Source organism: Corvus brachyrhynchos, unplaced genomic scaffold, assembly GCF_000691975.1.
Source record: "Corvus brachyrhynchos isolate BGI_N302 unplaced genomic scaffold, ASM69197v1 scaffold5, whole genome shotgun sequence".
Lineage (NCBI taxonomy): Eukaryota > Metazoa > Chordata > Aves > Passeriformes > Corvidae > Corvus > Corvus brachyrhynchos.
The window spans coordinates 6,268,730-6,284,495 of NW_008238321.1; the positions used below are offsets into that span (position 1 = coordinate 6,268,730).

Below are 15,766 nucleotides of genomic sequence, written 5' to 3' on the forward strand. Positions count from 1 at the left end.
GCAGAGAGAACCCTGAAGCATGTGAGAGCAGAAATGCTTTATTCTAAGTCTGTGTTAGTCAGGGCTCAGTGTTTCAGGCTGGTTACACCCTCTCAGCATGCAAGCAGGTCAATGTTCTTTAGGAGAGCATGAAGAAGCTACAGTCAGAGTTGCAGTGCTCTACTGATGGAATTCCCACAGCTTTGCTGCTCCAGGTGGGACTCACAGGCTCCAAGGAAAAGATACTCCAAAGCCTTGGCTTGTGCCCTCGCCCTACACCACTGCTGTGCCCTTCCTAGCTGGATTCCACCCAGGGTTCCTCTGTTGGGTTCAAAAAGCCCAGCTGTGCTTCAGGCAGAACCACCCTGAGAGCAGTGGTACCACAGCACTGACAGCTGAGGGTCTGGCAGCTTTGATTTACTGACCACTGACCAGAGAAAAAGTAAATTAGAGTATTCATAAAAGGTATTTTCTCATCTTCCTACTGGAATTTATGCATTTGAGGAATTCAGTCGGCATGGTTCTGGTGGACTCTCTGAGCATAAGCCCTGCTCCAAACATGTTGGACACTGGGAATTAAGGAGTCCAACAAATTTCTGGGTCAATGCAGCAAAAGGTCACACAGTGCAATTCCATGGATTACAGTGCAAAAGGCCCATTCCCCACAAGTTCATGCACAGGCCAAAATATGAACAAGGAGCTTTTACTGCTGCATCATCACTTCCTTCCCTTTGTGAAAGCTGATTTTTTTGTTCAATAAAATTTAAGACTAGAGACATTTGTTGCTGTGACTGTCACCCAACCTGTCCACATGCTAAGAATTTGATTCGTACCTGGCTTTTTGGAAGTTCGAAGTGTGTCAAATTCAGAAAAATCATCTTTAACTGTACCATTCAAATTACTGAAGAGGTCAAAAGATGTACTTCCTGTTCAAAACAACAAGACAGCCCTGTCATTAACACATCTTCGATTGCATCACACAGCTGATCCTCCTGGAGGCAATTCCTAACCCATTCCTGTTACCAAGAAGCCACGACAAGTTCCAGAGCAGCAGCTGGGAGTGCTGCTACTCTGAGCCAGGAGCTGGGAGATGGAAATGTCACAGAACTGTCCTTTCTGACAGCATGGAACAACTAATTCAGAGCAGTTTGCTTTTAGATCAGTGTAGGGCACACCTGAGCATGCTGGGGTTTGGTTGATTGAGTGTCTGCACTAGAGACAAGCAGATCTTGCTGTGGAAGGAGAGAACAGAAATGGATTTACAGCCTCAACTATCAAGTGTTAATCAGCCCTCAAGTAAAACACCACCAGTGATGATTTCACTTCTGCTTCCCAAGTGGAAAGGAGGAGGAATGCCATAGCAAAGGTTGTGGAGATGGTAAAGCCCCATTAGCTGAAGCACCAGCACTCACCCGGAGTTTGCAATCAGTAAAACATCACCATTTCAAAATGTGGACACACTCTTACCTCAGATTGGAGGCATAAAATAACACCTGAATGACCAACAATCACACTCCTGAACAGCTTTAAGGTTTGTGTGGTTTTAATGAGCTGAAATGTTTTCTTAATTTAATTTAATTTTAACCTTCAACACATTTCAAGCAAAAAGAGCACAAGATGACAAACTCCAAGAGAAGGAGTGAAGATTGAATATAAAACCAATATTTATCAAGAACAAAGAGCCACCACAGTTAAAGGCTCATTTCACACTGCTCCAGCTACTGCCCTTTGCCCAGGGAAAAACTGCTGAGACAACTTTTTGCAGCACTCAGATTCCTTTGTCTGTTGTGTACCAGGATGAATGACGAGCAGAAAATGCATTTTGGATGCTTTTAGCCACGGTGCCAATATGAAAATGCCAGGTATTAACACTCATCAAGGTTGCATTAGTTACAGAGCATGAACAGACAATTACAGCAGCACCTTCTGCATCTTTACCAGGGCTCCGGGAGGGTTTCACACCCTCAGTCTGAAGGAACAAACCTTCATTTGCACCTCTGGAAGTCTCCTCCGAGCTGCTCAACCTGTCAATCTGCATCTGCAGAGACATCTATCTGCAGAGCTATTCATCATAAGGAAAGGTTAAATTAGAGTATCATTCATTGCCAGAAATTAAGTCCTTGTCCAATTAAAGATAAAACCCAAGAGCAGCAGCAGTGCCAAGTGCTCAGCAGGAAGCCACAAATACCAGGAAGAGACACGTAAGGGACAGAGCACAAAGCAGCACCACAAATTCAGAGCTCTAAGTCAGAATAATTACATTTAAATTTCTTTTTCCTGCTGGTTATTACAACTCCCTTTTATTTTGCAGACCAGTTCTGCCAATTGTTCAGCTTCTTTGAACCACACAATGCAAGAAAATCATTTGGACTTCTCCTCATTACTGAAATAACATGGATATGGGATGAGACCGTTGCTCACCAGAAGTAGAGAGAGGTTTGTTTGCAGGTGCTGATCCCCAAGGATCCACAGAAGATTTTGCTGCAGTAGAAGATGGCTGAGCAGGAGCCCAAGGGTCCACATTTTTGGACAGAGGCTGAGCTGTGGATCCTGCTGGTGCTGCCCAAGGGTCAACAGAAGCAGCTGGTTTGGCACCTGCAAGAAGAATCAGCAGGGAGAGCAGTGAGTCCAGCTTCCCTTTGGAAAGCTTTCCTTGGAGATTGCCCCCTCTCAGGAGCCTGTACTCCCAATTAATCCTGAGCATAAATGGGAGCAGCAGTTCAGCACCAGGAACACTGGGAACTCCCACCATTTGTGTCACACACTCTGAGCAACAACGAGCACCAGGAGATTCTGAGCAAGGCACAGGAATAAACAATTCCCCTCTCTGAACCTGAATACAAATACCTGCACTTCCAACAAGAAAATAAACTTGCCTTTATTACTGACATTGCCACCACAAGTGACAATCCCTGGCTGGAGGTGACCTAAATCACAGGGTCTATTTATGAACTCAGGGGAAAGTGAGTTTATAAAAAGCCCAAAGGTAAAAGGTACGAGACACACAACATTAACCCTTGGACAAAGGAATCTGTAAGATTCAAAGGGAATGTTTTCCAACTCTTTTAACCATACTGCTATTTTATAAAAATACAATCAGCTTCCCTGAGCCAGCTGTGCCTTTTTATTCCCATTTCTAAGAACTCCTGACACACATCTAAGCTGCCCACTGATACCCCTTTATTTTTTTAACACAAAGCCTGTATGTTCAGGGCTCTCATTTTTACTGGAAGATGCTGACAACTCTTCATTCCTACAAATCCAATCACCAAAGGTTTAATTCCCAAATGAGGATTTTTATAACCCAAGAGCAGGACAGAATCACCCACATGTAACAACTCTTATTTTTAATATCCTGCGGATTTCAAGTTACAACTGAGAATTATTTTAGCTTTTAAAACTCCACTCAACCCCCCAGCACCCCAATATTCCTGTAAACCAAGCAAATGCTGCACACAGTGGCACAAATTCCAACTGGAATTTTGGGTTTTGTTTCATCAGCAGGCACGTGGCCGCTAGAGCTCCGGAGCAGGAAATGCCAAAACTCTCCAAGGAAGCCCCACTATTCCCACACCAGTACTTACATTTCCTTTATCTGCCCCCAGTGCTGAGTTAGGAGCAATGCCACACTAATGACAGCATTTCCCATCAACAGCAGCTTCCCAAAATGTCCTTTCTGTCCTAAAGGGAGCACCTGAAATGAGAGCGCTTGGGAAGATCCCTTCCCGGAGCTTCCAGGAGCTCCAGTGAAACACCACAGCGCTGGCAGGATTTGGGAAATGCAGTTTCACGAGTCACTCTTTTATCAGCAAATTCATTGCATCTTCGAGACTCTCCCTGGGAGAATCCAGCAGGCTGGAAGCAGGGCTTGTGCTGTGGTGTAAGAAAGCTGGGAAGCACTGAGGAAACACTACAGCTGGAACTGGTACAAGGAAAATCCTGTCAGAGGATGACACATCAGGCAGGAGATGTGAGGAACATGGATTTTGGTTGGTTTTAACCATGCAAAAATAAACTGCACGGCCTTAGGGCCCAAAATTTGGGCTTTTTCTCAGTTCTTATCACCAAAAAAAACCAGGTGTCTTATCACAAAAAAAAAAAAAAACACTTGGAATGATGACCTGGCAGTTGGCCCAGGAGCTTTGTAGGTGCATTTAATGCCATCATGAGCAGGGGAAAAAAACCAAACAAGGCATTTCATTATTAAACTTCCAGTTTTTCCTCAGGAATCTGATGGTGGTGTGTGGAATACAAATAACTTTGAAGCACTTTAGAGTAGAGGTTGTAGAATCACCAGCCTGAAGCAGAACTGACAGAGCAAAGCTGTCAATCTTCATGGAAAAGCTTCCATTTGCACAGAAACTCCCTGCCCTTTAAAAAAGTCAAAAATCCCAACAAAAAAATAGATCCAGCTCCAGTTCCAAGTGTGAAGAACCATCCACTTTCTTATCAAAGGAGTAACTCCTTGGACAGGCTTTGGCTGACCCAGACACCAGCCCAGCAGACAGGCAGCAACACACACAAAAGAAACACACAAAAATTTGGCTTAGTTGCTCTTTAAAATGTGAAACACTGCATCTTTCCATTCAGAAATACTCCGTGGATTTAGCATCAAAATCCTATGGAACAGTGAATATTTAAAACCTGAATTCTTTTGTCTGCTATAAAAATCTATATTTAAAGAATTTAATCCTTTTGGTTCTGACCATACACAAACACATCACAATACTCTAGGAGCAATTAAGGATGTGATAATTCAGATCTATGGCTTTCCTAAGCTCAGCACCCTGCCAAAGTATTAAATTCTGGGAAGAGTCTAAACCCATGGCACTGGACACAACCAGCAGTGAAACACAAGCATCCTCCCTGTGAGAGACAAGTTGGTTTTGCTGTACAAAGACAACAGAAGTGCCACTCTCCTGTTTCTTAGGATTCAAACTGCACACACAAAAACCCAACTGCTTAAAAAGAGTGCAACTTCCATTGGTTTCTGCTTGGGAATGAGTTGAGGGATTTAGTGGAATCACTCAAAATGGACTAACACACAAGCTGGACATTGAGGAACTTTTGAAATGCTCAACGTTAAAAAGCAAAACCTTTTAAATCCCATTGCTGCTGGCAGTGTTCTCTTACCAAATGATTGCCACGGGTCAGAGGCAGGGGCTGCAGCTGTGGATCCTCCCCAGGGATCCGTTTGGTTCGAAGCAGCAGCAGCAGCAGCAGCAGGAGGTCCCCAGGGCTCCGTTTTGGGCGGGGCCGGTGCCGAGGAGGGCAGGGCATCCATCAGGTCCAACAAAGTGGTGTGCTGAGGGCAGGAAGAAGCTGAGCTTTACTCAAGAGCATTGGCAGGCTGAAGTACAAACCCGTGAGAGTGAAGAAGCAATTTTTTTTTTTTTTTTCCTTTTACACACCTGCATTGACTAGTAGTTCCAAATTTAACCCACATGGAAGAAGCTTTAAGCTATACAACACAGCAAACCCAAAAGCATAAAAGAGCTCAGTATTAAGCTAGTTTGTGTTACTGTATTTCAGCTTTTGGCAGCATAACCGGGAATTTCTTAGGCGAAGGCACTACCTCCTTCTTTTTGGGAATTTTAATTGTGTCTCTGCGACTCTCCTCCAGAGCCATCTGTAATCTCAGATCGTCTCCGCGTCTGAGGCGCTCCTCCTGCAAAGGAAATCAACACTGGTGATATAGACCATGAGCCTGCACTGAGCTGCTGCTCCCTCCAGGGCTCCAACCCTGCCACCCTGTGCACCACAGGGGGATGTTTTGGCTGCAATTTCGACATAACACAAATGAGGGAAAGGCGTTTTCCTGTGATTCTTGCCTCAGGAGCACCCTGGCCCTGTGATCACAACAACATCCAGTTCGCTGATTGGAATTTACCCCGGTGTTGTTTTATTCCTCATGAAACATTCTTTCCAAAATTCAGTTAGAAACACCACGGAGCTTCACGTGAACAACCCATCTTTAAATTACCGTAATGGTTTTTCAGTATTCAAATCACCACTGAAGGTTGTAGGGAACTAAACTTACATTTCCCTAGCTTTTGTTCACTTCCCTCCACACTGGTGCAAGATCCACCAAGGGAATCGAGTCTTGCCAACTCCATGTGTAATGTGAAGGTTTAAACATCTGTAACTACAATGTTTATGCCACATTCAACTACTTTAAATATCTTTGCTTGCATCATGTCTCTCTGAAGTTGACTAATCCCCCAGCTGCTATTTCCCTTGTCATTTTTGAAGCTATTTCAAATGCTTACATTCTGATTTATATTTTCATTCCCTTTATTGCCCAATAATGATAAAGTTTACTGGGTGATAGTTTCCCTTTCCAAGCACTCATGCTTAACATACAGCTGTAAACTAAGTTGTCACAGGAAGCCTCTAAAATATTACAGGCACTCAGCATGGCTGACTTGAATTTTCACTCAGAGCTGAGATTCAACTTTGTTGTATATGAAACACAATAATTTTAATCACATTTACTCCAAATTCAGAATGAAGCTCCTAAGAATTAGCACAGTAACATAACCCAGGTGATAGATCAGAAGTCAATTTACTTTAAACCAAGTTTTTTTATATATTCTGGTACTTTGTGTCAGGTCACCCTCCTGTTCCAGACACTCCCACTCAAAAGAAACAGACCATTCCAAATTCCACTGGAATCAGAATTCACTGACATTAATGAAGGTTTTCAGGACCAGTCATGTTTTCAGCTCTTCCTAACTGAAAACATCTTCAGTAATGTGATGATTAACATCCTCCCACACAAAGTCTTCTTGCAAAGTGACTGTCATCTTCCACTAGTCTCAACAGCTCGGAGGCTGAAGTTACTTTAAAAAGAGATTTAAAGAATAAAAAGAATAAAAAAAAAAAAAATAAAAAAAATCACACAACAGCAACATCTTCGAAAATGGCCTTTCTCACTCCCCTTATTCCACCTGGAGCAAAGCCAAGCTGCCAGTGAAAAAAACCAAACCAACAAACCAGGATTGCAATCTCAAGTCTCAAAGCATGGACACTTTGGAAAACCTACACGGGCACCGACCTGCTCCGCCACCTCCCGGCTCATGGCCAGCGCCAGCTGCAGCTGCCGCTCCTCTTCCCCCCTCCTCCGCGGCTGCAGCTGCAGCTCCTCTTCCCCGCTCGTCTGAGGCCGGGCCTGCTCGAGCTCCGAGGAGACTCGAGGGGATGTCGCTGTTGGGAGACAAAACCCAGCACATTCAGCACAGCAAACAGCAAAAAGAGGGCTCAGGTTCGGCTCCTGCGCCCCGTTTGCACATGTTCGGTCTCAAAGCTCCCTCAGGGTCAAGAGATGAAGCTCCTGCCAAGGGGGAGGGGGACAGGCCAGGATAATTTAGCTCTGCAAGACAGTTCAGCTGCTTTAAGGGAAAAATATTCCTGGAAAACAAAGGCTTTTTGTGGGGCTGTGATACCAAGAAGTACCCCAGCTCATGCTGGACATACCCTGAGTGTATCAGAGCTCCAGGGGCAGGACACTGACTTAAAAACATACAGAATTCATTGTTGAAGAAAACATTTGTGGGTATTTCTTACATCTTCCAGTGTCAGTAAGGATCTGCTGGGAGTGGGCCAGTATCAGGGTAAAATTGGATACCACCCACTTTTCTGTAAAATAATACAGTCTTAACGGGAAGATAAAGAACTATTCTTAACTGCTGAGCAGGCTCGGGGACAAACAAGCCAGCTATTCAGACCCCAAATTTACACAAATACAGGATCATTCTCTGTTAAAAAAAGAGTTTGGTAAATGGGTTGGGGGTGTTGTTTGGTTTCTGGGGTTGGCTGGGGTTTTTTTGGGGGAAGATTTCTATTAGCTGATATCTCCCCCACTCGTCCTCGAGGAACAGTCAAGCTTGACAGCTAAAATATGCAATTTCTCAATACACAAACCATCTTTTAGTGATGTTTTCACTCCAGGAGCATGTGAAATTCCCATCCTACACCACTAGCAGGTTTAGCACTGTACAGTAATTAAACAATTTTGTGCTCACTCTCTCTCTCAGACAATTCTTCAGCATCCAAATCATTCACACAGAAATTTTATCTCACTTTGGCAAGGAAGTTTGTATTTAGTGGCTGGAATGATGATTAGCTTGGCAAAATATATATTGACATTTAATACATTTAACTGAATGTTTCAAACTAGCATGTCAAGCTCCAAGAAATCAAGTTTCCTCCTACCAGGTCAGCTGGGCATGTGAAAATGAGATTGCCAAACTCAGTTTGAAAACCACTTTTTCATCACTGCTTTAATCCTCCAAACATTTCCCAGTCTTGTCTTTCTCTCCTTAAGGTTCAGGCCAAAATGACATCACAAAACAACAAGTGGAACTTTCTCATCCTACAGGCCAGAAGGAAGGTGATTCTCCATAAACAAGGAATGACCTTTCCTCCTTCCCACCACATCCCAAGGTGCCATCCCACCCCACTGTGCTTCTAAAGGCACAAATTAATTTACCACCCACAATGATTCTTCCACATTGTGCTGATCCTGAAGCTCTCAAGCCAACCTTACTTCAACAAAGATGCTACTCATACCTCAATTCTATTACTTTTTCAAACTTTCTCATATAAAGTAATTAAATTTAGCCTGGTTGATGAGTCCTCTCTGCTCCAACAGTCACTGCCAGGCTCTCCAATAAAGCGTATGAAAAATGTGATGATTAAAGCATGTGATAATTCCCAGCCACTCACCTAATACAGGTAATAAATTAGCACTAATTGTAATCATTCCAATCCAAAATGGATGGTTTTAAACCAGAATGGAGGTGGAAACATTTCCCTTTGGAGCGCAGAGAATGTTTTATGTTTATCCTTGCCAAAAGAAGATTGAGCAGTTTATGGTTGTTAAATACCTCAGGCTTGCAAATACAAGAGAAAAAAACTATTTCAGATAAAGGGGCAAGAATTAATGGTATAAATGGGCTATAAATAGATTTGAGATACAGATGGAGAAGAGCAGTTTTCCAGCAGGGATTAGAGAAGGAAAGAGTCCTAACTGGTTTAAAAACAGAGCCTGGGACAAATGGGACACCAGCAGAGTCACCTGAGAACAGATGGCAACCTGGACTAGGAGCAGGGAGGAACCTTCTGGTCTGCTGGGCTTTTAACTGTGGGGGGAAATGGGATTTCCTGCATTTCCTGCATCCCAGCTTTTCCATCTCCGCTCACATAACTGCATCCCACAACAACTAAGAACCTGATGGCAGAATGACGTTAAAATGATGCAAAATGGGTTAAATTCCATTGCTCTTCCTCCCATTTCCACACAAAGGACTTGCTGAACACACTGCTCAGTTGCATTCCTGTGCCCCAAAAAAGCGGGAAGAGGCAGGGCCTGCCCCCCACTCCGAGCCTTTCCCTGGCTCTCCACTCCCAGCTGTGCATGGGAAGGGCTGCCTTTGCTTTGGCAGGGAGCTCCATGAGCTCACAGCTCCCAGCAGATCCCAACAGCCAGCGGCTCTTGGATCCCCACACGGATAATACGGGGTCACACACATGCAGATTACTTCTTCTCACTTCTAGGCGTTCCAGCAATTCATTCTACTTGCTTTTGTTAACTCTAAAAGGTATTTCCAGCTCCTTTTTACTTTAAAAAAAAAGAGGAAAATGTCCATTTGAAGTTCTTCCTTGGGCCTCAGTGAAAAAACAAACCATAGGAATGTTGCTGTTTTCCATGTAAGCCTCTGCAGTGTTATAAAACCATCTACATTAAAGAGCTGCTAGCACATTTTTTTTTTTTAAAGGATTAAGGGTAATTCAAAACACTGTTCTTGGGAGTAACCTGACAAGTTTTATCTGAAATTCCCACAGACCTACAACCACCCTTCCATACAGGCCTCATCCTGCTCTAAGGTTAGAATTCCCAGGATCCAGCAGAAAGGTTATTGCCTTAGTAACAGGATGGTGCCACACAAAGTATCCCTTATCCCCCAGCACATGACAGTTAACTCAGATGTTTATGTAAGATGGGATTCAATAGATCAATTCTGACCTGCTAAGCCCTGTTTTGTTGGGAATTTGGAGATCCCAGTCCCTCCACACTGCCCAGGAGCAAATCTGTGTGGCCATCTTCTCCTGCAGGGAGCACCGGGCCCGGCTGCTCGGCAAGGAAATCATCTCCAGCCTCAATTAATCACTAAAACAGGATTCTGCTCCACCATCTGTGCCCGGGCCAGGCTCTGACATCTCTCAGACACATCTATTGATAATTTCCTATATTTTGCCTCTATTAAAAGGCTTCTGTAGCCGGCTATAGATCTGGCTGAGTTACAGTGAAATACAGGACACAGAGAGCAGAGCCTGCATTAATAATAAAAATCAGACTCTGCATTTTCATTCTGAAGCCTGTGCTTGGGTTTTGGGGCTGGTTTTGTTATTTGTGATTTTTTTCTTTAGTGTCAGGCTTTCTAATTTGCAGGTGGAAGAACAGAACAGAATTCATTGCTCAGTCACATCTGTTCAGAAAGAAAAGCTGCCTCCTCGCTCAATCAGTGAACCTACAAAGGTGGACAAAACCAAAAGTGACTTGAAAAATTAAAATAATATCAAGGTTAAGGATTCAGAAACCAACATCAATTCCCTTTCTTCCAGTGAAAGACCACTCACATAAAGATTGGATAATTTTAAAAAGCCAATCCAGCCTCTCAAATGATGGCAAGGCAAGTGCAAACCGCTTAATCTAGAAGGAATTGTGTAATCCACCTTTCCCTTGGGAAATAAGGAATCTTTCAGGTACAAGAAGAGAATTGATAACACTGATGAACGTGACAAGGTGGAGCTGCTCAGCCTTCCTGCAGATTCTGATTGCACTGAGCAGACTGAGAACTTCTGAAATTCATTTAACACTCAACAAATCCTTCAGGTTTGTTTTGTTGGGAGCATTTTCCTCTCAGGTGATCCCTACACCCATGGGAATGGACACAGTTGGATAATTCAGTGTCACTACAGGAGTCTGGATACACCAGTGGCACCTCCCACCTTCACTCTCAGCACCAGAAAAATAAATGTACGATGAGAGGATTTAATCAAGCTGTCAAATGACATCTGACAGGAGTCTGCCACATTCCTTCAACACCTCAAACTGTGGGAATTCTCCACACTGTTCAGCCAGAGTCATTGCCAGATGATATTCCCTATATTCCCTAAGATAGAAGATAAAGAAATCATTATTAAATAAAAACCAAACCTTCTAAAAACAGGAGCATTCTGAATGGACCAGAGTGCCCAGAGAAGCTGTGGCTGCCCCATCCCTGGAATGTTTGAAGCTGGAGCAACCTGGGACAGTGGAAGGTGTGCTTGCCCATGGCAGGGGGTCAGGACAAGATGAGCTTTAAGGTCCCTTCCAACCCAAACCATTCTGGATTTTATAAATTTTCTGTTGTGCCAAACTCAAAATAGCAATTCCACTGAATTATTTTCTACTCCAAGCAAAAGGGGAGACAAAACTGAAACAGATGAGTGAACACAGACTTGCTGAGGCTTCACACAACTGGTTTTAAATAACGAGTCAATTTAACATGAATAATCACTGAAATATTAAAACTCATTAATTCAGCTACAGCAAATTGCTCCCAGAATTTTTACAGGTTCAGGTTAAAGACTTGGCATTTCCCAAGATCCATAAAAGCCTTTTCCAGTGCATCTTTCTTCATCTCCTCTCCAGCAGGCTCTGAGTACAATGAACCCGAGCCGAGCCCACCTCGGGCAGTGCTGCTGAAATCAGGTCACAACGAGCTGTGCTTGTGTCACTGAAATCAGGGCATCCATCCCACCCCATCCCTGCTTCCCAAACCCTCCTGGAGCACAGGGACAAAGGGAAGAATGTGGGCACAACTCAAAATAACACTGGGATGTCCCAGTCTGGGCATAACAGGATTGGATCTCTTAAAAAGCATGGCCTCAGTAAACTTGGTTTTAAAACACGACCAGCGTTTGCCAGGCTGGAAGCAGCATCCCAGCTCAGGCTTAAGAGGTCTAAATTAGGAACATCCTACTTTTCCCCGTGCAGCCATAAATCCAGAATCCTATTTAAGTGGTCACTGGCAGCTGGAGATGAAACAAGGCCAGGAACAAGAGGCTGAAGTTTTTGAAACTGGGTGACAAATGTCAGGCAAAACCCCAATTATTTAGACCCAGAGGCAGATTAGGAGTGAGGGACTATTGCTCCAAAAGATTTTAAATATCCATCTTGTATCACTTCCTCTCCCCAGTAGGTTTATTTTCAGCACCACACAAGAACATTTTCTTAAGGTGAAATAAAACCTGCTATCAGATTTGATGCAACTCCACAGAATTTGCACATTTTCCAAACTAAATAAAAATTATGCATTTTGTTATGGAATATTTAACAGTTCCTAATCAGAATATTAACTGTTCCTGGTTTAAAGGTGGAAGATAAAACCAATTTTTCCCAGTATGTCAGAAATTGCTGACAAGATAGAGGTTGGGAGGAGCTTTATTTTTGCTTTTTAATATCTCTCTTGGCTTCCATTTACAGGTTATGAGACTGGGTAGAAAAAAAAATACAAATACTTTTACAATTCATATGCCATAATGTGCTCCCTGGAATTACCCAAGCACAGAGATCTTCAGGGCCAACAAAGTCATTAAGGCAAAGCTTTGGGGGAAAGGATTTTATTAAAAACAATCAAGTTGCACCATTTCATTTTGCACAGTTTCTAGGATTTTTAGAGATGAAATGAAAATATTCACAAGGAAACAGAGGGAAATATCCTTATTTGCCAGTCCCTTGCCAGCAGCAGTGAGGCATGATTGGACATCAGTCAAGAGATCCTTTTCCACCCTGAATTCTCTCACACTACACAGGGTATCAATATTGCTTTTATTTTGTCACAAAGGATAAATGTGGAACACAAAAAACAGCAACTCTTTAAGAAAACCCCTTCTGGCTCAACATCAAGTAAAAATCCAATTGTTCCCATCCAAACCTACACAGGCTGGGAAGCTGGAGAGGAGCAGGAGTTTGAGCAGGGTTCAGTCAGTGCTGTCTGTGCAGTGCAGCTGATTCAACTCTCTCAACAAACTGACCCAAAAAGGCTTCACTGACTTAGCCCAAATTGCACTTTTAGTCCCTGAGAGGAGAGGGGAGAGATCCCTCACGCCCAATCCAGCATCCACTAGAAGTTACTGCTCCCTGGAGGAACTACCAAACTCTTTCAGCTCTCTCTTCTGCAAGAAGGCATAAAACCCGAGATTTTATAACCCAACATAAATTCTTCAAGCAAGGGGAATGAATTCCACAACCCCCACCCATCGTGTCTAGAAGGAACAGGAGTAAAACGTGCTGAGAGCAAACCACTGAGGGATGAAACGTTTCCTGTAGTGGTGGGTGCTGGCAAAAAGGTTCTCCCACTCTCCCCAACTTTATTTCTATTTGCCTGGTAAGAAGGCGTGCTAAACATTTAGCAAAGAGGGTGGATGGACACTTAGAAGAGGCAAATCTCGTGCTGTAGATGGTAAATCTAAATGTCTCTGATCTCTTCTTCAAAGGCTCAGAGGCATGAAAGAGAATTCTGCCAGAATACACAGAGCAGCAACAGTATCTTAGGGATGTTCTAAGGGGAGTATTTCCCAGGAGTGAAGCAGAACTTCATTCCTTTTACAGATTTTTTTTTTCTGAATCCGTATTTTCAGCACAAAAGAAGGGTATAATTAAAAAAAAAAAAAAAGAACACACAATGGATACAATCTCTTTCACTTTAAATAATGAAAAGCATCTTTTCCATCAAATTTAGCAGGCACAAGAATAACCCTACATTTATGTAACAGATTAAATGTCTGGATTTTAATGAAACTCCTTCCTCGTTTCCTGGATAAAGCTCTTCACAGTTTCCCAATATCAGAAGGACTTAGCACAGCTGTTTCGGAAGGTGCTGGTTTGCTGTGCTCTACTCAATTAAAACAGACAAGAAACATATTAAAACCTCAAAATATATAAACTGACAGCCACCTGGATTTTTGCTGATCCACAGTAAAAAAAGTCCAGGAGAGTTGTAACAGAGGAAGAACTAAGAGGGGGGAAAAAAACCCTGAGATTTCTAAAGCTTCTTACAGGGTGAGGAAAAAAAAAAAGCTTAAGGAATCATTATCTCCAAAGCAATCCTGCCACAGGAGACACACAGGGAAGTGGGAGCAGCCAGTAAATCCACACTTCGGAATACTGAGAGCACAGCCAAACTTGCTGCTTCTCCCATCAAAATTCCTAAAGCGTCTGAGAACAATTCGGGGACACGCCCTGCATTGCTCAGCCCTGCTGTGAGGAATGGTTTGGAGCCTCTGGTAGCATTTAAGATGCCAGACAATAGTTCCAGGCATTAATTAAAGCTGGGACTGGTGGAGCAATAGCCCTGTGAAACGCAAGGTGTGCTCAGCATACCTCAGTCACTTATTTCAGCCCATCAGCCCAAGTTAAAAGCAATATTTCAAGCTACCTCTAAATTAAGAAATTTTGTTGTAGTTAACAACAATCTACAGATTTGAAAAGAAAAAATGTTGTTATTACTGAGGTAGCGATATACAAGCTTTTCTTTAAAAATTCACAGTGCTCATGCATGGTTATTATAGAAAAACTACATAAATATAGAAAATACAAATAGATAGAAATATGATTATTACAGAAAAATTAAGATGTTTCTTATCCTACAGCTAATTAAAAGACAAGATCAAAAATTCTCATACCTGGAAACCTTCACTCACATTTTTTGTACTCTGTATCCTAAAAGTATTTCCTTTTGGAAATCAAGTATTTTTTTCCTGCTCCTCCATAGCTTTAAACAGAGAGAGAACTGTTCTCCATCCTGGTTTGATTTTCTTGCTATCTCCTCCTGCAAATGTCAGCAGGGCTGACCCCACTCATGGATTTATGATTTCAGAAGCACTTTGGGACCCAGGACATGACAAACTTCGGATTCCTAAAACTGGTGCTCAATGGTTTCTCCACCCTGGCTCAGTTACAGCCCTCCACACACTCTAAACATTCATTTAAAGAAATGATTTTCCTTCAGAATTAGACCACAACCACTGACATTCCAGCCAAAGCAGCTTTCATCCGATCATTACTTACATTAAGGAGGATTTAGTGCCAAATCAGGCCTCTTCCTAACATGACAGGGAGTCCCCCCAAGCAGTGGTGGAAAGAATTTGTTCTTCCCACATCACTGTACTAATTTTTTAAGAATGAAGTACAGTATTTAGTACAGACACTCACACACCAAATACTGAGAATATTTAAATACAGATTCAAAGCATTCCTCCTCCAAGGACTGCTGAGTAAGCAATAAAGGAAATTAAACAGCAGCATTGTTGCCAAAGTACAAGAGGAGCAGCATAAAGTAGCAAAATGATCCAGGAAATATTCTGTATTTCTTCTTTATTCTTAATTCAAGGCCAGGTTGGATGGGACTTGGAGCAACCTGGGACAGTGGAAGGTGTCCCTGCCCATGGCAGGGGGGTGGAATGAGATGAGCTTTAAATTCCCTCCCAACCCAAATCATCCTATGATTCCATACTGAACAAAAAGAACACATTTTCAAGGACTCCTTGTAAAACCAGAAACAAACAGAAAAACCCCTTCACACCCTCCCCATCACATCAAACACTGGAACACGTTCACAAGAGCGGCCTGGCAATGCTACCTTTGGGAACTGACAGTAAACAAGGGCTTTTTAAATCGATTTCCGTCACCACACACATCCTCTCCAAAGCAAATATTTAACCAGGCATCTGAAGAGAC

At 42.9% G+C, this 15,766-nt stretch overlaps 1 protein-coding gene across 6 annotated transcripts in view; it reads right to left on the bottom strand.

The window, feature by feature from the left end:
- EPN2 (epsin 2) overlaps positions 1 to 15,766 on the bottom strand; it is a 55,192-nt gene that overhangs the window by 5,877 nt on the left and 33,549 nt on the right. The window contains exons 2-7 of one of the 6 annotated variants that reach the window (XM_017734045.1): positions 7,119 to 7,185; positions 7,025 to 7,082; positions 5,555 to 5,647; positions 5,113 to 5,284; positions 2,401 to 2,574; positions 813 to 905 (exon numbers count right to left, since the gene is read on the bottom strand). In XM_017734045.1, coding sequence (XP_017589534.1) covers positions 813 to 905; positions 2,401 to 2,574; positions 5,113 to 5,284; positions 5,555 to 5,647; positions 7,025 to 7,082; positions 7,119 to 7,185 — 657 coding nt within the window. Of the gene's footprint in view, positions 1 to 812; positions 906 to 2,400; positions 2,575 to 5,112; positions 5,285 to 5,554; positions 5,648 to 7,024; positions 7,186 to 15,766 lie in introns of all 6 variants that reach the window. The other 5 variants (XM_017734046.1, XM_017734042.1, XM_017734048.1 and 2 more) reach the window with 5 other exon arrangements.